This window comes from Ascaphus truei, chromosome 10 (genome assembly GCF_040206685.1).
Source record: "Ascaphus truei isolate aAscTru1 chromosome 10, aAscTru1.hap1, whole genome shotgun sequence".
Taxonomy (NCBI): Eukaryota; Metazoa; Chordata; class Amphibia; order Anura; family Ascaphidae; genus Ascaphus; species Ascaphus truei.
Genome location: NC_134492.1, coordinates 22,659,852 through 22,687,363, shown reverse-complemented (window position 1 = coordinate 22,687,363; position 27,512 = coordinate 22,659,852). Strand labels below are relative to the sequence as shown.

General features: G+C 44.8%; 1 protein-coding gene across 5 annotated transcripts in view; it reads right to left on the bottom strand.

Annotated features, from left to right (window-relative positions):
- SLC6A9 (solute carrier family 6 member 9) overlaps nucleotides 1–27,512 on the bottom strand; it is a 120,237-nt gene that overhangs the window by 78,679 nt on the left and 14,046 nt on the right. The window contains exons 1-2 of one of the 5 annotated variants that reach the window (XM_075616210.1): nucleotides 25,246–25,384; nucleotides 10,490–10,657 (exon numbers count right to left, since the gene is read on the bottom strand). The exons of 1 other annotated variant lie outside the window; for it this stretch is intronic. In XM_075616210.1, coding sequence (XP_075472325.1) covers nucleotides 10,490–10,519 — 30 coding nt within the window. In that variant the 5' untranslated portion in view covers nucleotides 10,520–10,657; nucleotides 25,246–25,384. Of the gene's footprint in view, nucleotides 1–6,900; nucleotides 6,984–10,489; nucleotides 10,658–12,310; nucleotides 12,333–25,245; nucleotides 25,385–27,512 lie in introns of those variants that run through there. 3 more of the 5 variants (XM_075616211.1, XM_075616209.1, XM_075616208.1) reach the window with 3 other exon arrangements.

Below are 27,512 nucleotides of genomic sequence, written 5' to 3'. Positions count from 1 at the left end.
TTTGTTGTTGCATACATTTAGCCACGCCCACAAGCACTCCTTTTGACACTTAATATATATATATATATATATATATTATGTGGTAATGGTTAGGGCTTCTCAGAGCTTGTTGGGTATTTGTGTATGCATAGTAAAGTATCAGTGAAAAAATAATGAAGAGTGATTAAAAAGGGGGGTATTATAATAATAAATGGATCAATGTAAATAACATTTGAAAAACATGAGGGTTATTAGTATAGACTATAAAGTTCTCGTGTAGTAACCAATAGATCAATAATCAAGATAAATCTTATGTAGTCTCTGTTGAGCCCTTAGGAGAAGGGAGTGGCTACTGATTGAACCATCACACCGACAAAAGCAAGGTGTATGCCAAAAGCAGGGAAATAGACCTAACACTGTGTGAATTGCCCTTTAAAAGGTGTAACCTTATTGGTCCACAGGGAAGTATAAACATAGTATCAGGGACGTATGTATGTATGTCTTTATTTATATAGCGCCATTAATGTACATAGCGTTTCACAGTAGTAATACACGTGACAATCATATAAATAACAAATAATACATAAAGGGAAGAAGTGCTTCAAACATAAAAGTAGCATTTAGGAAAAGGAGTCCCTGGTCCGAAGAGCTTACAATCTAATTGGTAGTAGGAACATACAGATACAGTAGGAAGTCATACTGGTAAGTGTGTCTGCAGGGGGCCACGCTTTATGTATCAGGTGTATAGTGTTAGCCACGGAGCTACCCATATGCTTCGTTAAGCAGGTGTGTTTTAAGGTGGGTCTTAAAGGTGGATAGAGAGGGTGCTAGTCGGGTATTGAGGGGAAGGGCATTCCAGAGGTGTGGGGCAGTCAGTGAGAAAGGTTTAAGGCAGGAGAGGGCTTTAGATACAAAGGGGGTAGAGAGAAGACATCCTTGAGCGGAACGCAAGAGTCGGGATGGTGCATAGCGAGAAATTAGGGCTGAGATGTAAGGAGGGGCAGAAGAGTGTAAAGTTTTAAAAGTGAGGAGAATTGAATGTGTGATACAGGATTTGATAGGAAGCCAGGAGAGGGATTTCAGCAGGGGAGGCGCTAAGAAAGATTTAGGAAAGAGTAGAGTGATTCTGGCAGCAGCGTTTAGGATAGATTGTAGTGGAGACAGGTGAGAGGCAGGAAGGCCGGACAGCAGGAGGTTACAGTAATCGAAACGGGAGAGAATGAGGGCCTGAGTCAGAGTTTTAGCAGTCGAGCAACAGAGGAGAGGGCGTATCTTTGTGATATTGCAGGAGGAAAAAGTGACAGATTTTATATACGTTTTGAATGTGGGAGGAGAAAGTGAGAGAGGAGTCAAGTGTGACCCCTAGACATTGTTTAAGTAGACGGAGGGCCATCCAGGATGATATCTCAGAGAGACATTCAGAAACTTTGGACAGGACACCAGGTGTAAGGTCAGGGGTTGAAAAGTAAATTTGTGTGTCGTCAGCATAGAGGTGATATTTGAACCCAAGAGATGTGATTATGTCACCTAGAGAGTGTGTGAACAGGGAAAAGAGTAGAGGTCCTAAGACAGAGCCCTGGGGTATCCCCACAGAGAGGTCGATAGAGGAGGAGGAGGTGTTAGCAGAAGAGAAGCTGAAAATATGATGGGAGAGGTAAGAGGAAATCCAGGATAGAGCTTTGTTACGAATGCCAAGAGTATGGAGAATGAGAAGAAGAAAAGGGTGGTCCACAGTATCAAATGCTGCAGAGAGGTCGAGTAGTTTGAGCAGAGTGTAATCACCTCTGTCTTTGGCAGCATGGAGGTCATTAGTTATTTTAGTGAGGGTTGTTTCCGTGGAGTGAGCAGTGCGTAAGCCAGATTGTAGAGGGTCTAGGAGAGAATATGTGTTGAGAAAATGGAGCAAGCGAGAGAATACCAGACGTTCAAGGAGTTGAGAGGCAAAAGGCAGGAGGGAGACAGGCCGATAGTTAGAAAGACAGGTAGGGTCAAGCTTGTTGTTTTAGAGTAATGGTATGACCTTTGCATGTTTGAAGGAGGAGGGAAAGATACCAGAGTAGAGGGAGGAGTTAAAAATGTGTGTGAGCATAGGGATTATAGTAGGAGCAAGAGGTTTTAGGAGATGGGAGAGAATGGGGTCAAGAGGGCAAGTGGTAGATGGAGAAGAGAAGAGCAGCAGTGACACATCCTCCTCTGTGACAGCGGGAAAAGAGTCAAGGAAGGCAGGAGGAGAGTTTGGAAGAGGGGTAGGATGGGAGGAGGAAACAGAGGGGATGTCCTGATGTATGGATTCCACCTTTTCCTTGAAATAGTCAGCAAAGTCCTGAGGTGAGATGGAAGAGGAAGAACAGGCAGCTGATGGTGGTCTGAGTAGGGAGTCGAAGACAGAGAAGAGTCTGCGTGGGTTAGATTTGTGTGTGTTGATTGGTGAAGAAAAGTAGGTTTGTTTAGCATGAGGGCAGAGTTGAAATTGGATAGCATAAATTTGTAGTGAAGGAAGTCTGCGAGAGTGTGAGATTTCCTCCAGAGGCGTTCAGAGGAACAAGTGCAGGAACGCAGCATGTGCGTGTGGGAATTTAGCCAGGGTCTGGGGTTAGAAGGCTGGGAACGGCAGAGAGAATACGAGGCATGTAGATCAAGAAAGGAGGAAGGATAGGGTAAAATTGTAGTTCTTGATCAGGTTGTCAGGGTCTGTAGTAGGGCTGAGAGAGGAGAGGGAGGAGCGTAAAGTGGAAACAAAAGCTGGTAAGTTAATAGAGCGCAGGTCTCTACAGAAGCAAGGGGTAGATGGAGGTGGAGAAGGGGAGAAGTGAGAGAGAGAAAATAAGATGAGGTGATGGTCAGAGAGAGGAAGGGGGGAAATGGAGAAAATCAGAGAGAAAAGTTTTTAGTAAAAACCAGGTCTAGGTAGTGGCCATCCTTGTGGGTGATGGCTGCAGTCCACTGTTGAATGCCAAAAGAAGAGGAAAGAGAGAGAAAGCGGGAGGCCCAAGGGAGAGAGGAGTCATCAATATGTCAGTTGAAGTCCTCAAGGAGAAGAAATAGGAGTCAGAGGAGAGAAAGAAGGAGAGCAAGGATTCAAAGTGAAAGACAGAAGGGGGATGAGTAGAGGTAGGCGGGCGATAGATGACCACCACGTGGACAGGGAGAGGAGAGAAGATCTGGACAGTGTGAGTCTCAAAGGAGGGAAAAGAAAAGCAAGAGAGGGGGGAATAGGAAGGGTTCGGTAGCTGCAGATAGAGGAGAGCAGGAGCCGCACACCTCCACCCCTGCCATCAGGGCGAGGAGTGTGGGAGAAAGAGAGGCCACCATAAGCGAGGGCAGCTTCCAGAGCAGTCAGATTGAGTGAGCCAAGTCTCAGTTATAGCAAAGAGAAGCAGAGTGAGAGAAAAAGAAGTAATGCACAGTGAGGAACTTGTTAGAAAGGGAGCGAGCATTTGAAAGGGCACAGGAGAAAGGGAGAGAGGAGGGAGGGTGAAATGGGATGGATATGAGGTTAGAGGGGTCCACACCAGAGGGAGTGGAAGTTGTATGTGGAAGGCGAGGATGAGAGCAAGAAGAAATAAGACAGGGACCAGGATTGGGAGAGATGTCCCCAGAAGCAAGGAGAAGCATGGATAGAAAGAGAATGTGTGAGGATGATTTGTAGGGGTGTGTTTTAGTGCAGGGGTTATAGCTTTGTAGTGACAGAGGGCGCAGGTAAGAAAGGAGTTCAATGAGAAGTGGTGAAGGAAGTAGAGATGGAGACATATGAATAGAGTTAGAGACATAATGAGGCTAGTAGAAAGAAGTGCGTAATTTGAGAAGAAGTGAGGTCACCGTAAATATAAAGAGTAAAGGTGGCATCAAAGCAATAATTAAGTGCTTGGTGTGCAGTCTGGGATAGATAATGTCCTCCTTTCCAGCATAGTTCAAAATCCAGGATTCAGGGCCAGTAGGTGTTATGTTGTCCACTTGTTCACTCCTTTTGAACTCCCTTCACAAATATGCCTTGTGGCTGAATAAATGGCAACATCAAACTATCCCTAGCTAAATGTACATAGAGGAGATAATAATTTTAACTACCCAGCTTCATGCAAACTGCTCAGCAGCTGGTATATTCAATTGCATATGCAGCATGTATGAGCATATAGGCAAGTTTAAATGCTAGCAAAGGTTGTTGGGTAGTAATTGACATTAGTCTGGGCTTTAATTGATACTCCGTTTTAGATAATAAGGGTGAACAAACCCTTTGAGGGTCTACTAATGTTACAGGTGCGCATTTCTGCCTGAATGTGGTGCAGAGTGCCACTATCAACACAGATGTTGGCATTCAGAATCCAGGGGCAGACCACCCAGAGATAGTATACCAGTGTATATCGGTATCTACTGAGATCCTCGGTTTTCCTTAGCAGAGAAACCGCAGGACTAAAACAGCTGATGTCTAACTACTACATACACGCAAGCCAGATACCAGAGGGAGAAGGAGTCCTGTTGCACGCTAAGGATTGTCCCCTGGTAATACTGGACCCTCAGCTTGCGGCCAATGCGACGCGTGAGGTAGGGACCGTTAACCCATCATACATATCTATACTCTTTGTCCTTTCTGATGTTGCCTAATTGGTCACCTGACTTCTCAGGTGCACAGCGTTTACAGGACTTTGGAGATTATGTACTAAGCATCGAAAAGGCGTTTTTAGCACAAAATTGGCGCAGGTCATACTCCATTTCAATTGCACTTGTGTGTGCCTCTGTACTAAGCTTAAATTTCTACTTCTGCATCAAAATGGATTTTTTTCCATTAGTTTTGCCGCACAGAAATGGACTGCGCTTGGTGAACAGATATGAATGGTATGTATTAAAAAAAAGAAAATGTCTGTGCTCTACAACTGGGGTACGCAAAGTGGGGGGTGAAGGAGAATTTCCAGGGGGCGCGCGGTGGCTACAGAGGTACCGCGCTCTCCCCCAAGGCATTTAAATTAAATGCTGGAGGGGACCACGCGAGGCCTCTGCAGCTTCTCCTACCGGATCTTCGGCAACGCGTCACCATGGAAACGGCATCAAATGACACCGCCGGGTCACGTGCCGCCTCGTTTCCATGGCAATGCAATGTCACATGACCCCGCGATGTCATTTGACGCTGGAGCCGAGGTGATGGGAGGGGGAGCGAGCCGGGAGGTAGGCAGGGGGGAGGGGGGAGCGCAGGATAAAAACTTTGCGCACACCTGCTCTACAATATCTATTAAAATGCATCAATATTGTCTGCCAAATTCAACTTGTAAGTGCTAAAAAGATGGTTAATAATGTTAGCACAAAATGAATTTTCGATGTATCAACGCAGCATGCATGTTACATTATATAGGTGAACAAAATCGATTATTTTCACAGAATGGCTATTATAGCAATTAATATTACGCTATTAATTTATATTTTCAGCAATACTAGTATAGTATAGAAATCAAAAAAAGACATAATTCTGTTTTAATCTAAATTGTATCAGTCAGGTATTCAACATAAGGGATGCGTCAAAAATAATTTCAAACAACAAATTAGCATCATATGTATGAAGTCACATGACGACACTTTTCATGAAGGTTTGTATTACTTTTTAGCACTGACATTTGTTACGCAACACAAAAAAATATCTTAGTACAGTACTTGGGTCCCCCTTTGTCTTCACATCTCACACATGGAACAAGAACACAATCTGGCGTCTCAGAGATCTCGTGTGCTTCAGAGCAGTGCGACTCCGCCTACTGCCACATGGTTCCATTACTGGCTGAGAAACCCTGAGGATAACAGCTCCCCAAACATTGTATCTAATATATATCTAATCTATCGGATGTGGGTATGTAGGTCAGTTCTGATTCGGCAGCAATTCACAAGTCAGTGCTGGTTTGGGATTACTCCAAAGTTTGGCTAGTGATGGCTCTAGCTCCTTCACATGCCTTTCTAGACATTGGTTCCATGCTGGCTCTGAACTTCCTTATGTTTCTAGAGATATCAGGACAGTATTGGTTCTGGAATGCCTCATGTTTCTCTAGACATACGATGAGCACAAGCTGAAGATCTCCCCTCTTTCCAGTAAAGCATAGTACCTTGATTAGGATAAATTGATTCTAAGGGTGTTATTCATTAAACCGTGATCGTGCAGATCGGGGGGAACATCGAATGGAAACTCCCATTGAAGTTAATAGTGCACCGATCGGAACTATCATAGTTTAATGAAAATCCCCTTAAAGACAAGAAAGAGAAAATGATGCTGTGTGTGTCAGTTTTGCTCCTTCTCAATGATACAGAACTTTCTTGGACCCATTCACTAAAGAGGCCCAGCAATTATTCATCATTATCAGCCCTTGCACAAGGAAAGCCATGGGATCACACAGACAACAATGTCGCCCAACATCCAATACACTCTTGTGCTATTTCCATCTCTGCTGAGTAACCACGTGTCTGTCACTACAAACGTCACATCCTATGTTTCTTTGCAGCTTTCCCCCAGTATTGATAATACAGGACAGGAATGAGCACCGCACATCTCCTTCCCATTCACAAGCGTTCATACTATGGTTAATTTGCCATCTTTATGTAGTTGTTACTGTTTATTGATTTCTATAACAGGTTTTGGCCCACCTCCCAAGCAGTGCAAGATCTTGGCAACACTTTTCTGTTTGTGATAATTTGTTGCCAATATTCCCAGCAGTTTGAGCTGCAAACTGTAACAATAGATAATGTTACCTTAGTGATATCAGGATACATTGTAGCTACTGAGTGTCACTGATTGAAGAATTGATTGAAACGGAAAGGTGGCCATTAAGTTAGGCACACAAGAAGGATTTTCACAGATTCATAACAAGAGCACCAAACGATTGCCAGCTTAGGTAAGAGTGTAGAATTGTCACATGCTTTAAACATAGAAAGAAAGACACATAGAGGGGAAACCTGTATTGCTGCTTTCAGGTTTCGTAACCCCATGGGATTTTGGAGGAAGAGACACTTCTGCCTTTTACTGGATTCAGCTCCCCTGCAGTGAAAGCAGCAGTGTGTCAGCATGCTACATGTGTGTGCACATAGGGTGGGGCGAGTTATAAGTTATCGCACGGCGTCCCCACTCACATGAAGGGAAAGGGGACAGCTGCTTAAGTTGATAAAGAGAAAGTAAAACAAGAAGAGATCCCTCCCGGTAACGCCCGCCTTCTGCTCTGTACTATTACACCGCAATACCATGTGCCAGGCTTACTCTTTAACCCCTTCTCTGCCAGAGAGATGCACTGAGCACGGCAGTGATTGGAACATAGTTATCCAACTTTGCCCCATGTAAGATGGGCCTATTTCATAATAGTAATAAATATAGCTGTCAGTATGAGATAAAGCTGCTTCCCCACACTGGAGAAGATCTTAGTATCATTCATTTGAACGGAGCTGGGCTCTTCTCCAGCACTGAGAAGCGGTTTAATAGTTAATTGAATAGGGGCCCTTGTGCTAAGCTCTGTCATGATAATACCATTACAATATTCAATATTTTAATAATCTGGGACACCAAGGGTTGACGGACATTTTTAAAAGACCAATTTCTATTCCATGTAAGCCAAAGGGCATAAGGTATTTATTGGCCCATAAAACAAAGAGATGTTTAAATGAGGGCAACAGGTAAAAGTACCCAGAGTACCAGAGGTTAACCTGGGGTTATCATTGATGGCCCACTAAAATGATATGTGTATATTATGGAGGTCTGGTAACAGTACCGAAACCTACCAGGGGCCCTGGGTGTAAGTCTCAAAGGGGACCTCACATTCTTGAATTCTCCCCTGCGAGTAGCAGAGGAAGGAGACACAACGTTCATCTTTCATTTTCCTTATACATGCACTAAATATGAGATACGTGGCATACAATACAGTCCACAAGAAGGTGAGGTATATACTTTTAACCAGTGGGTTCCGCTGTTTAAGTAAAAACCAACAAAAAAAAGACAGGTTGGTCTAGATATCCCTGATATCTGTTTTCTCATACAGAAGTAGAAGTTGCGTTGGCAAAAGTGGAGTCTACACGTGTATTTTAATGATACCAATTCAACAATGAAGATGGCATTCTTCGAAATACAGTAGTGTAGAAATAAATATATTTTTCATTCTCAGGCATTTTTTGATGCAAAAGAAAAGCTATTTTTTCTCCTCAAGCCCTAAAGGTGTCGCTGGAGATTGATGAGGGGGAATTAAGAATGTGGCCCACAAGGTGGGCTTATTCTGTTCTCAATGTAGAAGGGTTTTAGGATAAAAACCTTGCATTTGAAATCTGAATTTGGAATTCAACAGAGGAGTTTCTGATGCCAACAAGACCCGTGAATTTTCATATTCCAATCTCCACGATCTCTTGGAGGAATCTGATTTTATGTGGAAACATATTTCAGATTTTCTGTTTGTTTATCCCATTATTTGTATGAAACGGTCTGCATATATTGTACTGTATATTTCTTGTAATATTCTTTTTCTGCAACTACTCACTGTAACATTGTTGTATATTAAATCTAAAATGTAAGAAGTATTGCTTCGGGATCTAATTAAACTTTGCACACTTTAAAGACAGTAACTGCATATTTCGGGCACATTTTTGCGACAATAGATTTCTGTGTGTTATTACATATTTTGCTTAGTAAACAGGGACCAAAAGCTCCGCAAGTAGAACATGTGGCAGCGATTTAAGGTTGTATTTGTGATGGATAGAGGGGATATTTTACTAATTTGCGGGACCCTGTAGCAGAGAAACGTGGGTCAGCTACATAGTGAATAAGTAATGAGATCAACTCCCAACCGGTAAGACTCATTGGTAATGTCAGAAACAGGATAGCACACATTGACAATGCAAATACAACCTAAAAATGATCAATAGTAATGAAAACATATACCCATGAAAAGAGAAGTCTCTAACTTCAGGGACCCGTTCTAGAAATTCTTCCCTACCAGAAGCGTTCAATCACCCTGCCGCTCGTCACATTCCAGTGGTCCTGGATCCACTCTGACATCATTCCATGCTTTTACACCTACACTTATTGCTAGGCTTCCTTCTACAGAACAGCTTGTTTGATTCTGTTACATAGATAACCTGCAGCAAGAGATGCGATCGCACTGGGGTTTCACTTTGGCTATGTGGAAGATTAACTCCATAACATAATACGGTCATATTATAACAGAGCTAGCATTGGGGAAAAGGAGTGGGCAAATCGAATGGTTGTATGGAAAGATGCAGGGGAATAAGGTTGGCAATTTCCTATAACATTTCCCGACCAACACTGGAAATAAAAGCATTGTTATAATCAGCATTCTGCGAGAATTTGCAGGGCGTCACATACTGTATAATATTGATACTTGTACACGGCCCATCCCTTGCTCTCTCCCCTACAGCAATAAATGTGAGCAATACAAGTAATAAACTACAGAAATGTCCTCCTTAGCCATTCATTACATAGTTACAGTTAGTTCTATAGTTACATCGTTACAGTTATAGTTATATAGTTACATAGTAGATGAGGTTGAAAAAAAGACATATGTCCATCAAGTTCTACCTATGCTAAATTGACATGACGGATACTTATCTTATATTTATGTGTATTGACAGAATTTAGATCCAGTGGAAGGCAAAGAAAAACCCCAGTGAAACATTATCCAATGATGTCCCATAAGGGGAAAAAAAATAATTCTTTCCTGTCTCCAAATAACGGCAATCGGATTTCTCCCTGGATTAATATCCTTCCCGTGTTTACTTATTTGGTATATCCCCGTATACCTTTCTTTTCTAAAAAGATGTCCAACTGGGTTTTTTTTTTTTTTAAATCTATTTTTTATCTATTGTATCTGCCATCACAATCTCCACATCAGCTCAGCAAAGTATTGGTGTTTAAAGAGTATTAGGTATGTGAGGGATGGAAAACAGGGTCAGTTGCTGTAATTCTTAGGGGTACTCAAATAAAGTTATTCGGGATCTCTGTTCTTTTTGGAGAAGGCTGTTAGAAATTATTATTAATGCAGGTTTTCTAATATGAGCACTTTTGTATAAAGTACCCTTAGTTTATCACACAATACATGCTTAAATAAGCACCTTGAAGTGTCAATGCATCAATTTATTTTCCCAGATTGTGCCTGCCTGTGCAACCATGTGATTTGAGCATTAAATGCCAGCGGAGTTACAGTAGGCGGAGTTGAGTGAAACACAAATTACAGTGGGATGTGTCAAATTCTAGAGGTAATTTTCAGGAGCATGATAAACCTCTGTTCAATTCTTCTGCAAAATGATTTATTTTGAGATGAAGTGTGTTTTAACATTGTAACCAAGTTCCTTAACCCTTGCCACCCTGAGACAAACAGGACTCAAGAAATTTGGTTACTTTTACAAAGTGTCAACCTAAAATGAAAAGCATACAAAAAGCAGCAATTTATCTCAGCGTGCATGAAAGTGATAAAAACATCAGCACTGTTCTAGCTGCTTAAAACGCTTCTGGATTTATGGATGTAACCCACTAAAAGACAGCAACACTTACCAGCATGCCCTCACTGCATTTCTCAGCCATGGTGGTAGGGGGTCTCGGAAGTAGAAGGGATTAAAGTAACACTAGTGCCTCCCGTTCCTTATCTGTCCACGTTGGTTCCTCTTGGGCTTGGCTTTGTGAAGGATCACCGGTTCATTTTCACCCCTGTAGTTTTCTGAACTGAGGGGGGAAAGAGGATGTTGTAATGAGACAGAGTGAAGCATCTGTGTACCTCTGTGAGCCAGCCCGGGGAACAAGCTTCACAGCCGTAGGGCAGATGTAATGGAAGGAGGATGTCCATCTTATCACCGCACATCTAGTTATGTACTGTACGTGGAACTACACAGACAGGGTGAAAACTGGAGCATTCCTTTAGGTGATCCAGAGTTAAATAAAGAAACCCTGTCCCCCTAATTAAGCTCTCAATACGGGGATATTAGAAGATCATCTGCCCTTTTCCCTTACGAGTCTTTGTAAAAAGCCAATCTTGCCCACAAAGGAGGTGTGTTTTTCTAAAATATGGTCTCAAGTTCCCAGTATTTTATTTATTTATTTATAACATGTTTTACCAGGAAGTAACACATTGAGAGTTACATCTCGTTTTCAAGTATGTCCTGGGCATAGAGTTAAGACAAATAATACATGGTTACAAATACATAGTTACATAAATGAACAGGGTATACATTATATACGACATTGCATGCACAGTTAGAGATAATATATATTATAGGCGTATGTAACAGTTACAGACCAGATTAAAATGTGAGACAGCCTTAGTTTTGAAAGAACTTAAACTGGTGGTACAGCAGGTTAAAAAAAATAGCCAGGAGTGTACAGTATATTCCGTATTCCTACGTGAAGCACAAGTATACACAGCCATCTAGTTAACTGGAACAAGATATATAACCTTTTTTTTCTCAGGACTGGGCAATATTTGAAACATCAGACATTAAAATGAATCTCTTGTTTTTCACGAGGAATGCCAAATCAGAAAGGCCTGTTTTATTGGTAGGAATATAAAATCAAACCCCAAAAAGGAAGGATTGCACCCATTCTCTTAAAAAAGGTGTCTTCCCGCACCAGAAGTTTTTGGAAATGTGCCTGAAGAAGGGACCTGAGTGGTCCTGAAAGCTTGCACTCTTTTTATAAATGTTGTTCTTTTTTTCCTGATTCTTGTGTTAAAATGCACGTGCTAAACCTAGTTATGCCCAATGTTGCTGACGTAAAATTCTCAGCTCATAACGCATTGCACTTTCCCATGTAGAAGCGTACAGGCATACCCCGCATTAACATACGCAATGGGACCGGAGCATGTATGTAAAGCGAAAATGTACTTAAAGTGAAGCACTACCTTTTCCCCACTTATCGATGCATGTACAGTACTGCAATCGTCATATACGTGCATAACTGATGTAAATAACGCATGTGTAACAGGCTCTATAGTCTCCCCGCTTGCGCACAGCTTCGGTACAGGTAGGGAGCCGGTATTGCTGTTCAGGACGTGCAGACAGGCGCATGCGTGAGCTGCCGTTTGCCTATTGAGCTAGATGTACTTACTCGCGAGTGTACTTAAAGTGAGTGTCCTTAAACCGGGGTATGCCTGTATAAAACAATGAAACATATTTAGAATTTAAAACCTATTTTCTTTTTTTAATGTATACCTGAGTTAAAGCAGAATGAGGGACAATGTCATATTAAAAAAAAAAAGATTGTGAAAGTGAGTTGGAGAAGGGGTGTGAGGAAGATCAAAGGATTGAGTAACGTAAATAAAAAGCAAGATAGAAAAATGGAAGGAGGAAGTGTGTGCAGTTGGATACTAAATAAAAATACCACCTGTGGCGCATTTGCCGGTCTGCAACCCTGTCTTTGCCCATTATCGCGTAGCAAATGAGTGGTTCCATTGCAGCCAGGGGATTCTGGGTAATGACATGCAGATGAGTAGTGTTTGTGCAGTTGGATACAATGTTTCTATAACAGCAGATGTGTTACTATTACATAATATCAGCCTAGGTGGTTGTAGAGATGAAAAATAGAGGTAATAAGTATACTACTGCTTCTGCTAACCGCACTATGTCATAAGCCAGACTGTAAGCTCCCTGGGGCAGAAACCTCCTTCCTGCCTCATCTTGTTTTAACATATATGTAGTCTTTTGTCACACAATGTTATTGCCCTCCCTCATTGTACTGCGCTGCGGAATATGTTGGCACCATACAACTAAAGGATGATAATAATAATAGCAGCACTGCTTTCTTGTATCCATCAAGAAAGCATTAACCCTTAAAATGCTGGGATTTGTAGTTCTGTTGCTGACCCCTGATTGTACTATACACTAGGACCATACGCTCTGTGCGTGTCTGGATAAAAAGAAGCAGGTCTTATGTATGAGTATTGGTGAGAGGTTTCTTTCTGGGGGAGGTTAGTGAGCGGGTGGCTGTTACAAAGCTTCTCAGCAAAGGTTGTTACCATTATGAACATACAGCAGTAAAAAGCTTAGCAGCATTGACATACAGAACACATATACTTGTGAGGTTATGGTACAGGGCCAATGGCATGTCCCAGGTATTAACTAGTTCCTTGGAAAGGCAGAGTGTGTACGGACCTGTGTGCGGGCCCGGCACAAGCGAGCACTGTGATATATTTACACTTACAGTACCTACACCTAATGCAAGGGCTGAGAAGAGTTTAACCCTGCCGGCAACAGGTTCCAGCAAATTCACGGGTGAGATGAGAGATCAGAAATCTCAAGCATTAGTGACTGGCACAGAAATAGGGAATGATTCCCAGGCTCCTGAAATATGCCCAGTACCTTAGGGAATATTCCAGGAAAGAGAGAGAGGTGAGAGTATCCTTGTGTGGGACAGAAGGGACTTCTATTGGTCTCTAGACTCGACCATCGTGGAAACATTGTGAGTTACGTTATGTGAAGCTTTACTTTGCTAAACTTTTGATCAGGGGATCGGATCTCTGGAGCATTAGGAAGCGTTAGAGCAGAAGTCAGGTGATGACATGTGCGTGCGTCAATTTTTTAATTTCTTACTATTTTTCTCCTCTTTTACACATCAAAACGTATTGCAGGTCTGGACATGCATGAATGTAACCTGCCGAAACCTGCGCGGAGGGTAATAAAACAGCAAAACATCTATCTAAAGACTGACGGAACACTAATCATTTAATAAAAATGCTAAATCTAGACGCAGACATCTCTGCAAACGTAAATATAAAACAAAGAAGTAATCACCATAAAAGGCTTAAAATGATTGTTGAAAGGCAACATCAATATGCAGTTATTTTAAACCGAGAATCACTGTTTGCATCTTGAAATTGCAGAACAGTGTAATAATAATAATATAATAATAATAATAATAATAGCATGTTCTTGAATAGCGCTGCTAGTTTTACATAGCACTTTACATAGACATTTTGCAGGCACAAGTCCCTGCCCCGTGGAGCTTACAATCTATGTTTTTGGTGCCTGAGGCACAAGGAGATAAAGTGACTTGCCCAAAGTCACAAGGAGCTGATACCGGGAATTGAACCAGGTTCCCCTGCTCAGTGCCAGTCAGTGGCTTCACTCACTGAGCCGCTCCTTCTCTAATAAAACGTGCAGAGCAGCTTCACCAACATTTGCGCAAAACGTCTTATTCTATTTCCTGCACCGTAAACGTTCAGTTGCTTCCTAGTCCAACCTCCTAAACAATATTACTTAGTTGCACTTGTGACCCTGAGTACATGTAGGTGTGTACATGAGACCGCATGTGGTGACAGAAAGATAGTGGAAGATAAAGAAACCCTTGGTTCTTCATTGCAGGAACTAGCAGTCTCTTTGAAGCTGGCTGCTCTGCGTATGTAACGGTTTCGCAGAGCGTTCTAGGCCCCTCTGGCACTGAATGGGTTAAGGGTGCAAGCCTTCTGCATAAGAATAACTAATGCATTAAAACTCAAGCCAGCTAGTGAATGGGCGTGGCGGCCATTTTCCTCCCCTTGCCACCAGCTTCACAATAAAATATAAACGTTACTTTAATTTAAATGGGAGAAAGACAATAAAACACACCTGGTCTCAGTACTGTTTAAAAATCACATATAAGTGGCACTGCATTGTTAAAGAATAAAAATAAATACATACCTGTACAATACAATACATACAATGCATACCTACTGGATAACTCAGGGGTGGGCGACTCCAGTCCTCAAAGGCCCCCCAACAGGTCAGGTTTTCAGGATATCCCAGCTTTAGCACAGGTGGCTCAATCAGTCTGTGCTTCAGCACAGGTGGCTCAGTCTTTGAGCCTCTGATGGACCACCTGTTCTGAAGCAGGGATAGCATTAAAACCTGAACTGTTCAGGGGGCGTGAGGGGGGAGGGTCTTGAGGACCGGAGTTCAGCACCCCTGATCTAATCTAAGATAAACTAACCCACAATTAGCATGGTAAGGATTTAAGCAAAAAAAATTAATTTACAATAGCAGCCAATTTATCCAAATTGTAACCCGTCCAGCAGACCCAGTGTGACCAGGACGAAGCAGGAAAAGTACAGATCATTTGTATAACTTTACAGGTTGTTTTTTTTTTTAACCTAATAAGTTGGGCAGCACTTTTAACCCCTCGATGCCGAGCAATGCGTTGCTGGCCCGTCTGGCACTGAAAGGGTTATTGTCTGAACTGCTCAAGTCTCTCGTGCCATAACAAGCGGAATGACCGCACTGCTACCTGTGTCAGTATTGCCGCTGGGGAGACTTGCACTGCATTGCCGTTCACTGTCCCACGGATGTTTTGAGCAGTCAGATGGTTCGGCTCCCAGCTGAAAGCCGTTACTGTGCCAGCCAACAGAAACAAGGGCCCAGGCAAGCCTCCCCAGGGACCATGTGGATGTGAACCAAAGAAAAAGAACTGGACAGAGATCAAACATAACAAGCCCGGACTGATGGGACCACAAAATGCTAAGGGGTTCTGGGCCCAGTTGGAGATATGTTCAGAGTACAATTGCAGATTAGTTTGTGCTGGCATCAGCAACCAGGACCATTATCAGTGGCAGCCAGTGATGGTTTAATTAGGCAAAGGAGGACAGCAACGTATGTTGTGTGTGATCTTTAGCTCACCCCGCACTGAGGAGGCTTCATGGTAATCCAACTCCTGGAGTGATAGATTATGTAATACTCTCAGAGAGACTTGTCTTCAGAAAAGTGCTTAACAAGGAGAAGGGTCTTGAAACTGACCGTGGGAGTTCTGTAGGGAAACGGGAGCAAAACAGGGCACCATATTTATCTAAGCAAAAAAATCTCATTCTATCCAATTAACCTTTTTCTTTTATAAATCTAGTACAATGTTGTTGCTTTAAGCCGAGTTTATAGTGGAGGAGTTGCTGCGTGCGCATGCGCGCGTGTCAAGCAAGAATATTGGCTGTAGCAGTTAGCCAAGTGCCTGCAGGCGAAGAGGCGCGTTGACGCGGCAGCGTTTTGAGGAGACAATAAATGTTATCTTCTCAGGCGGCTGCCGCCTGACGTGAGCTGGTTCAGCCAATGAGGGCGAACCACCTTCGTGACGGCCCCGCCATGCCCCCAGCACTATGAGCAGGGATTGCTTCTGTTACCACCGCACGGCAAGGTAAGAGCTCGCACTCTCGCAAGCAAGCGGAGTGTGTGAGCTTAGCCTAAGGCTGAGTCCATGCTCCCTGCTTGCTCGCTGAGGCGGTTGTTTACCGCACGCGCCGTCAGCGGGCCTGCAGAGGGGCGGGCCGGGGAAGGGCGCGTCACTGGCCGGCGGCGAGCCAGTGACGTCACGGAGCTGGTTTGCCCTCATTGGGTGAACTGCTCACGTGACCGGCCTGTCTCGTCGACAAGCGGGGGAATTTTAAATTCCCCTAAGACCTGCGCTTCCGCAAGCGCGCGGAAGTGCAGGTGAGCCCCTACTAAAGCCGCTCTAATTGCGGCTGTAGGGGCTCAGTGCTGAGCGAGAGCGCTTCCGCCAGCAAGCAACTAACATGGCCGAGGCCTTAGTTTTGCAGCCAGGAGATATTAATACATAACCCCTCAGATCTGCACCACTAATTGATTTTACCACCCACTGTTCTAAAACTAGTTGTAGTGCCCACAACACATCTACTGGGTGCCAAGCGGCAGCAGTGAGAAGGAGCACATTGTCACAGAAAAGCAGATTATACTGAGATCGCAAGCACCAGGCAGAATGAAGGTGTTAAATAAACAGAGTTTATTTCGTCCTGAGTCAACAGGAGCAACACAAATGCACGAAATACAGTAACTTAAACTCACCAAACAGAGAGTTAAGGGGAAATCTGAGATCGCTAGGCGCTGGGCGCTGCCGTAGCTATCTTACCCAGGATGTCTTCCACAATCATTCAGTCTCAGAGTATCCCAGTATCTAGGAATGATAGACACTCGCTTACATGTTGAAATCTCCCGCTAGTCTCTGACACCGAGACTAACTATGAACCTCAGAATAATCTGTAAGAACTGTAATAATCTGTGGAGCTCTGATCGGTTTACATAATTTACCAGTCTTCATCTGAAACCATTGGTGTCGACCAATCAGCGAAGAGAGTGTCTTTGCTGGCCAATCAGAGAGCGAGGGCTCACTTGAGACGGACAAATCAAGGCAGTGGGAGGTGACAGTGCTTTAGGACAGTCTACCTAGGCGGGTTTAAGGAATGGGAAGTTCAAAAACTGACCAATTGGAATTGAGCTGGCAGGGCTTGGAACCAGGCCTCGGTTCCCAGCTTCAGCCTATTTCCTGCAGAGATAAGACACCTCAGAGCCTTAGATAAACAGTGACTCCGCTTTTGAAGAACATGTTCCCCTGACTTGAGTCCACGTCCTCCCCCACTTCCCCAGTGTTCCCAAGCACTTCATCTAGCCAAAATTAGATTATAGCTTCCATTGTATGCTGGCTGAGCTGAGTATATTACCAGCCCACCACACAATGGAGCCTTACAAAAATGGGGAATAAACTGTCTTGCAGAGTGTCAGCTATTTTGACTGCAATAAGATAGCCACATGAGCCTACAAGACAGGCAGCCATCTTGATGTGTAGGGGCAACCAGCGGGCTTAACCCTTAATATGCTTGCCAGGCTGCACCTACAATAATACACATGCAGAGGTCAGAATTCTTAGAAATCAAGGTCACATGAACTTTATGCCTAGTTCTTGCCTCTAACATATTCAAGCAATATCCACATTCTCTGCACTATGCTTAGCAGCAACAAAGCTCGAGACAACTAAACTGTGCTAAACCTTAGCTCACCTTAAGTCCTATTCAGTTGCGTGAAAGGCAATGTTCCCCCCGTGTTTTCTCTAAAACACACTCAATGTAAAATACTGACATGGGTATGCATTGACCTAATCTCAGCTAAATTTAAGGATCACTTCTCCTTAGTAATTCTCCTGAATCTCTCTGTTGCCTTCGACACTGTCGATCGCCCCCTTCTCCTGAACTCTCTCCACTTCATTGGCCTCCATGACGCAGCCTTCTCCTGGTTCATGTCCTACCTATCCAACCTCTCCTTCAGTGTTTCCTTCTCTGGGGTCTCCTCCTCTTCCATCCCTCCCTCTTTCTGTTGGGGTCCCACAAGGCTCTGTCCTTCGTCCTCTGTTCTTTTCACTCTACATCTCCTCTCTTGTTGAACTAATGCAATCTTTTGGCTTTGAATATCATCTCTATACCGATGACACTCAAATGTACCTCTCCCCCTCTCTTTTTTGGAGCAAAATCCCAGGCATTTTCATCCTTCTCCTATGCATCAAAGCATTTTGCTCAAATGTTACCCAGTCTGCCATAACTTGCACCTTGGGGAGTGTCAGTAGGAGTTGGGTGGGAGGAGTTACATAGAGCATAGATTATAATGAAAGCCCCAGAGGCAATTAGCCATAGGGTGACATGGGACTGGGGATGACCCCTGATTCACCTCAATCAAAGGGGTCGAAGGGGAAAGCTGGTGAATTAGGCGGGAAAGGTGTAGATTATTACCAGGTAGAGATAATGTTGATGTTTAGGGATTGGTTGAAGGTGTGTTGCTAGGCTAAGGGTCAAATCATTGGCTGGGGAATCATTGGCTGGTAGGCAGGGAGGAGTCAAGTTTGGGGGGGAATTTGGGGATATAAATAAAGGACAGAGGCACCAACGTATTATTACTCACCTGTGAGGAAGACTGAATCAAGATTTCCACCCTTTCTCCCCACCTGCTGTTAATGTATAATGTTATTTCTGAGCACGGTGTCAGGAACGGTTACATTGTTGGTGGGGTATTTCTGAGCACGGTCTCAGGAACGGTTACATTGTTGGTGGGGTATTTCTGAGCGTGGTCTCAGGAACGGTTACATTGTTGGTGGGGTATTTCTGAGCGTGGTCTCAGGGACGGTTACATTGTTGGTGGGGTATTTCTGAGCACGGTCTCAGGAACGGTTACATTGTTGGTGGGGTATTTCTGAGCGTGGTCTCAGGAACGGTTACATTGTTGGTGGGGTATTTCTGAGCGTGGTCTCAGGAACGGTTACATTGTTGGTGGGGTATTTCTGAGCACGGTCTCAGGAACGGTTACATTGTTGGTGGGGTATTTCTGAGCACGGTCTCAGGAACGGTTACATTGTTGGTGGGGTATTTCTGAGCGTGGTCTCAGGAACGGTTACATTGTTGGTGGGGTATTTCTGAGCGTGGTCTCAGGGACGGTTACATTGTTGGTGGGGTATTTCTGGGCGTGGTCTCAGGAACGGTTACATTGTTGGTGGGGTATTTCTGAGCACGGTCTCAGGAACGGTTACATTGTTGGTGTGGTATTTCTGAGCACGGTCTCAGGAACGGTTACATTGTTGGTGGGGTATTTCTGAGCGTGGTCTCAGGAACGGTTACATTGTTGGTGGGGTATTTCTGAGCCGGGTCTCAGGAACGGTTACATTGTTGGTGGGGTATTTCTGAGCCGGGTCTCAGGAACGGTTACATTGTTGGTGGGGTATTTCTGAGCGTGGTCTCAGGAACGGTTACATTGTTGGTGGGGTATTTCTGAGCCGGGTCTCAGGAACGGTTACATTGTTGGTGGGGTATTTCTGAGCGTGGTCTCAGGAACGGTTACATTGTTGGTGGGGTATTTCTGAGCACGGTCTCAGGAACGGTTACATTGTTGGTGTGGTATTTCTGAGCACGGTCTCAGGAACGGTTACATTGTTGGTGGGGTATTTCTGAGCGTGGTCTCAGGAACGGTTACATTGTTGGTGGGGTATTTCTGAGCCGGGTCTCAGGAACGGTTACATTGTTGGTGGGGTATTTCTGAGCCGGGTCTCAGGAACGGTTACATTATTGGTGGGGTATTTCTGAGCACGGTCTCAGGAACGGTTACATTGTTGGTGGGGTATTTCTGAGCACGGTCGCAGGAACGGTTACATTGTTGGTGGGGTATTTCTGAGCATGGTCTCAGGAACGGTTACATTGTTGGTGGGGTATTTCTGAGCGTGGTCTCAGGAACGGTTACATTGTTGGTGGGGTATTTCTGAGCGTGGTCTCAGGAACGGTTACATTGTTGGTGGGGTATTTCTGAGCTTGGTCTCAGGAACGGTTACATTGTTGGTGGGGTATTTCTGAGCACGGTCTCAGGGACGGTTACATTGTTGGGGGTATTTCTGAGAACGGTCTCAGGAACGGTTACATTGGTGGTGGGGTATTTCTGAGCGTGGTCTCAGGAACGGTTACATTGTTGGTGGGGTATTTCTGAGCGTGGTCTCAGGAACGGTTACATTGTTGGTGGGGTATTTCTGAGCGTGGTCTCAGGAACGGTTACATTGTTGGTGGGGTATTTCTGAGCACGGTCTCAGGAACGGTTACATTGTTGGCGGGGTATTTCTGAGTACGGTCTCAGAAACGGTTACATTGTTGGTGGGGTATTTCTGAGCACGGTCTCAGGAACGGTTACATTGTTGGTGGGGTATTTCTGAGCACGGTCTCAGGAACGGTTACATTTTTGGTGGGGTATTTCTGAGCACGGTCTCAGGAACAGTTACATTGTTGGTGGGGTATTTCTGAGCCGGGTCTCGGGAACGGTTACATTGTTGGTGGGGTATTTTTGAGCACTGTCTCAGGAACGGTTACATTGTTGGTGGGGTATTTCTGAGCCGGGTCTCAGGAACGGTTACATTGTTGGTGGGGTATTTCTGAGCACGGTCTCAGGAACGGTTACATTGTTGGTGGGGTATTTCTGAGCCGGGTCTCAGGAACGGTTACATTGTTGGTGGGGTATTTCTGAGCGTGGTCTCAGGAACGGTTACATTGTTGGTGGGGTATTTCTGAGCCGGGTCTCAGGAACGGTTACATTGTTGGTGGGGTATTTCTGAGCACGGTCTCAGGAACGGTTACATTGTTGGTGGGGTATTTCTGAGCACGGACTCAGGAACGGTTACATTGTTGGTGGGGTATTTCTGAGCGCGGTCTCAGGAACGGTTACATTGTTGGTGGGGTATTTCTGAGCACGGCCTCAGGAACGGTTACATTGTTGGTGGGGTATTTCTGAGCACGGTCTCAGGGACGGTTACATTGTTGGGGGTATTTCTGAGCACGGTCTCAGGAACGGTTACATTGGTGGTGGGGTATTTCTGAGCCGGGTCTCGGGAACGGTTACATTGTTGGTGGGGTATTTCTGAGCGTGGTCTCAGGAACGGTTACATTGTTGGTGGGGTATTTCTGAGCTTGGTCTCAGGAACGGTTACATTGTTGGTGGGGTATTTCTGAGCACGGTCTCAGGGACGGTTACATTGTTGGGGGTATTTCTGAGAACGGTCTCAGGAACGGTTACATTGGTGGTGGGGTATTTCTGAGCGTGGTCTCAGGAACGGTTACATTGTTGGTGGGGTATTTCTGAGCGTGGTCTCAGGAACGGTTACATTGTTGGTGGGGTATTTCTGAGCGTGGTCTCAGGAACGGTTACATTGTTGGTGGGGTATTTCTGAGCGTGGTCTCAGGAACGGTTACATTGTTGGTGGGGTATTTCTGAGCACGGTCTCAGGAACGGTTACATTGTTGGCGGGGTATTTCTGAGTACGGTCTCAGAAACGGTTACATTGTTGGTGGGGTATTACTGAGCACGGTCTCAGGAACGGTTACATTGTTGGTGGGGTATTACTGAGCACGGACTCAGGAACGGTTACATTGTTGGTGGGGTATTTCTGAGCACGGTCTCAGGAACGGTTACATTTTTGGTGGGGTATTTCTGAGCACGGTCTCAGGAACAGTTACATTGTTGGTGGGGTATTTCTGAGCCGGGTCTCGGGAACGGTTACATTGTTGGTGGGGTATTTTTGAGCACTGTCTCAGGAACGGTTACATTGTTGGTGGGGTATTTCTGAGCCGGGTCTCAGGAACGGTTACATTGTTGGTGGGGTATTTCTGAGCACGGTCTCAGGAACGGTTACATTGTTGGTGGGGTATTTCTGAGCCGGGTCTCAGGAACGGTTACATTGTTGGTGGGGTATTTCTGAGCACGGTCTCAGGAACGGTTACATTGTTGGTGGGGTATTTCTGAGCACGGACTCAGGAACGGTTACATTGTTGGTGGGGTATTTCTGAGCGCGGTCTCAGGAACGGTTACATTGTTGGTGGGGTATTTCTGAGCACGGTCTCAGGAACGGTTACATTGGTGGTGGGGTATTTCTGAGCCGGGTCTCGGGAACGGTTACATTGTTGGTGGGGTATTTCTGAGCACTGTCTCAGGAACGGTTACATTGTTGGTGGGGTATTTCTGAGCCGGGTCTCAGGAACGGTTACATTGTTGGTGGGGTATTTCTGAGCACTGTCTCAGGAACGGTTACATTTTTGGTGGGGTATTTCTGAGCACGGTCTCAGGAACAGTTACATTGTTGGTGGGGTATTTCTGAGCCGGGTCTCGGGAACGGTTACATTGTTGGTGGGGTATCTCTGAGCGTGGTCTCAGGAACGGTTACATTGTTGGTGGGGTATTTCTGAGCCGGGTCTCAGGAACAGTTACATTGTTGGTGGGATATTTCTGAGCACGGTCTCAGGAACGGTTACATTGTTGGTGGGGTATTTCTGAGCGTGGTCTCAGGAACGGTTACATTGTTGGTGGGGTATTTCTGAGCCGGGTCTCAGGAACGGTTACATTGTTGGTGGGGTATTTCTGAGCACAATCTTGGGAACGGTTACATTGTTGGTGGGGTATTTCTGAGCACGTTCTCAGGAACGGTTACATTTTTGGTGGGGTATTTCTGAGCACGGTCTCAGGAACGGTTACATTGTTGGTGGGGTATTTCTGAGCACGGTCTCAGGAACGGTTACATTGTTGGTGGAGTATTTCTGAGCACGGTCTCAGGAACGGTTACATTGTTGGTGGGGTATTTCTGAGCGTGGTCTCAGGAACGGTTACATTGTTGGTGGGGTATTTCTGAGCACGGTCTCAGGAACGGTTACATTGTTGGTGGGGTATTTCTGAGCACGGTCTCAGGAACGGTTACATTGTTGGTGGGGTATTTCTGAGCACGGTCTCAGGAACGGTTACATTGTTGGTGGGGTATTTCTGAGCATGGTCTCAGGAACGGTTACATTGTTGGTGGGGTATTTCTGAGCACGGTCTCAGGAACGGTTACATTGTTGGTGGGGTATTTCTGAGCATGGTCTCAGGAACGGTTACATTGGTGGTGGGGTATTTCTGAGCATGGTCTCAGGAACGGTTACATTGTTGGTAGGGTATTTCTGAGCCGGGTCTCAGGAACGGTTACATTGTTGGTGGGGTATTTCTGAGCATGGTCTCAGGAACGGTTACATTGTTGCTGGGGTATTTCTGAGCACGGTCTCAGGAACGGTTACATTGTTGGTGGGGTATTTCTGAGCGTGGTCTCAGGAAAGGTAAGGCCTCGGTCCCAGTGCTCACAGCTGCGCGCTCTACGGGAACAAAATACGGTACTCTATGGGGCCGGCCCCAGCCACTACCTGCCCACGCCTGCAGATAGCTCGATGCGAGACCACCTTTCCCAAAAAACAAGATTTTTGTCTTTTAGCGCAGTGAACGAGCGACGGTCACGGCAGCGGTTCTGCCAATGAGGGCGAACCAGCCGCGTAACGTAATGGCTGCGCCCCTGCCCAAAATCTTGTCTTTGCTCCCCCTGCTCTTCTCTGGACGCACGTCCCATCGCGACTCCTAGACCAACAGATCGCGGCTGAAACTGGTGCATGCGCCGCCAGGCGCCCCGACGCACGCAGTGACTGGGGCCGTATCCTTACATTGTTGGTGGGTTATTTCTGAGCACGGTCTCAGGAACGGTTACATTGTTGGTGGGTTATTTCTGAGCCGGGTCTCAGGAACGGTTACATTGTTGGTGGGTTATTTCTGAGCCGTGTCTCAGGAATGGTTACATTGGTGGTTTGGTTGTGATGGTAATTTAGGTTCCTGGCTGGGAAGCGGAGCCATTGTTATTTGTTAAATACGTTTCTCTGGCTGGGAGGCGAGAGGTTAACTTCATTATGTAATGATTTGAGTTAGTATTGTTATGATGGTTTAGTAAATTAGAAGGACTCAAAGCCCTTACTTAGGAGAGAAAGCAGAGTCTCAGTAAGTCCCCAAATGACCTGCACTCTAGAACCCACACAAACAGTAATTTGCACAGCGAAGTAGATAGCAGATAATGAGCTAAATGGTAATTGACGGAAGATGATAAAAAGATACCCCAAGTAGATGTAAATTAAATAAATTTTCTGTACAGAGCCTCTGCCGGGGGATTTATGAAATGAGAGCAGTGAGAATCTCCCAAGCAACATGAAGAAGTTTCACACCGGAAGTGAAGTAAAACTATAGTGAAGTTCACCCCAGACACTGTTACTATGCAGTACAGCCACAAATTCTCTATGATTTTCCCAAATAACATCCTTTTAAATATCACTTCTGAATCACCACACAAAGCAGGTCTCTACTCTATGTCTATGGGCAATTCTAGGTCCAACTTTTCTTCAATGTGGGTTAAGATTCCAAATCATAAACCTATAAAGATTCCGAGTACCAAAAACAGCAGCATCGCCTGCGCATCTTCTTATAGCTGCATTGAGTCTAAAATCAATACGACAACATGAAGCAAATGCCTCAGAGAGCAAAACAAAAGGGCATTTCTCTGCTAAGAATGATGCACAATCCACATTACACATCCGCACAATAGGCCAAAGATAAATCAGAGGTTCGGTAACACGACCACAGCAAAGAAAATGCATTGGAACGTCAAAAACAAACACCAGCAATGAAATGAGCGGTTTAATGGACATTATATGGTAATTGTCTCCAATACACAATTCTCAATAGGAGGTAATGCTCCTTTAAGTGGCAATAAAGCAATGGTCGTGACTTCAAGGACCATGCTCCTGAAACGAAATTCTACATACAGCCTAATGCAGGGGTGGCCGACACCAGTCCTCAAGGGCCACCAACAGGTCAGCTTTTAAGGATATCCCTGCTTCAGCACAAGTGGCTCAGTAAATGACAGACACCTGTGCTGAAGCAGAGATATCCCCAATACTTGGCCTGTTGGTGGCCCTTGACAACTGGAGTTGGCCACCCCTGGCCTAATAGGTCTCAGAAACAGCCCATTCTATGTCCGATACACTGAAAGCTACAACCTATTGGCTGACAAACCAGAGACCAGCAATTCTGTACGTGCGTACGCTTCTAGCAGTGAACTGCTCTATTTCCCAACTCCCGTGTCCACCCTTAGCACAAAGCTTCGGATATTTCCAGTCCCTCTACTTGCTAAGGCTATATGCCAAAATCCCACTCTCTTACCTGGAGCTGCTTCCTTCACACCCAAAATGCTTCGTGAATGTAGCTGCTTCCCGTACACACACACTGACCACAGTCAGACTCCAACAATATTTATATATATCTGTCTCAGTGCCGGCTTGGAAGGAAATGTGTTCCTTGTTACCATGGCAGCAACTATTTTCTTCCAAAGCACCAACCAGGCTTCTTGGGCACAACATCTGCAGCATCCAGCACCCTGAGCTGTGCAGTAGTAGAGATAGCCCCTTCCAGCAGTGAAAAGGTTAAATCCCCCTTCGCCCATGTAGATAGAAGGGGCTGCTGTTTGGGGTTTCTTTGGAAAGCAGACAACAAAAGAAAGATAATATAGTACACCGTTTTATGGAGAAACATTTGATCACGCAGGTCCCGTTCCTGCGAGCTCACTGGGGTGGGAGGAACGAGAAACGACTTAAATGTGGTTACAATCTTTCATTTACAAATTAAAACAAAAAAATACAAATTCAATTTACATAACAGTTTGCTCAGGAGCAATGTGGCAGAAAGATTCACGGTATAAATCATGAAAACGCATGTTAAAAGGCAACATTAACTAATAATGCATATTTATACCGGGGTAGCAGGAACTGTTCCTTAAGGCTGCGTCCATACAGGGGCAGACCTCGCAGACTCGTCGGCATGCTGCGCGATCAGACTGCCACCATACCTCATCCATTCCCTGTACAATAACATTGCAAAAATAACCATTATTCTAAAGACGGTTCACAAGTCTACTCGTGTTATCTATTGTTACAAGAAAACGATTGTCACAACATTAACTACTACAATAAGACTGTGTTACAACGTTACTATTGCTTCTCGGCCTTTTGGCTAATACCACGTGTAGTATCTATTCTTTATTTATGTACAGGTAATAATGGGCATACTCTGCATGCACTTGATCCTCTGGCCAGGCCGGCAATGCTTTTAGAGCCCATGGTCCCACATGCTCAGGGCACCCGGGTTGGCGTCTATATAACTTTGCACCATTTGTGATGGCAGTGGCACCTCACTTATGGAAGCACAGGTTTGGCACCTTATGCACAAAGCGCGTGTGCCACAGACTTTTCAAACTGCCCTGGACACCTTCGCTCCCGGCCCTGGGGTCAGGTTGGAGGATTGTACTGCACCGTATTTTTTGCACCTCACCCAACCCTTTGATCGGGGGTGCACCTTGCACAGAGCACTGTTTGTACACAGAGCACTAAGCACTTGGCTGTCCCACCTTGGGGTGATTCAGTCTGGGATTGTCTGATGACATGGTGAGCCATGAGCAGAAGATATCCCCTTGTATAGGGTCTGAGAGCTATTCGGTTGTCACACTGCACCAGAGCACAGATCTCACTGGACTCTTGCTGGCCTTTTGGCTGAAGAGTTCTCAAGTACTACGGGACGGTGACATGTTTTGGAGCACATGCACCTTGGGCTCTTCAAAATAACAACAATGATGTTAATATGGCCACTGGAGTATTCACATGTATCCCCCTTCTCACACAGCACTCACCAATTTTCTCAATCCTACACTCCCTATTACTCTTACTTAAACCATACAACGTCCCCCCTGTGACGATAGCTTCCACAGGCTTATTAATATTACACAAAAATAATTGGGTTTGAACTGAACGAGGCTTAAGATATAATAAATTGTATTTATTCCTTAGAATAAAGGTGAACACAACAGATAATACAGTAACAAACAAGAAGTACACTTACTTAAGGGTTGGGGAATGAGAAGTATGATGTAGCATTTCTTTCAGCAGTGAGGAAATCATTCAGGTGATATCAGGTAACCATATCAGCAAACGAAGACAAAGGATATATGGGTGGACAGCAGTTTATAAACCATTCTCCTTCTATTCTTAACCTTAAGCACAGGGGATTGGTTTACAATTACCTCCAGCCACTCACTAACGTGGGAAAGCATTCTGACCCATGCCCCCCTGCTAGTTGGCACATGTGCAGTAGAACTCTGGGGGTCTCATTTCTGAAGCCCCACATTTACGTCAGGAATGCCAGAAAGTCTACCATTTGGAGTTCTGGCAGGAAAACCTTTGTTGAAAGGTGTTAACTGGAACACTTAAGACCTGCCCTGGTTTGGGCTTCGGATAAACAGTGAGGGTGATAAAACTCTTTGAACAGCACTTAAATCCTAGACATAGCGGCGTCCCCAGGGCCATCTGCTACCTTATGGCCCAAAAGAATTTCCTTTTGAACTTATCCCTACCTTAGGATACACTATTAAGCATAAAACA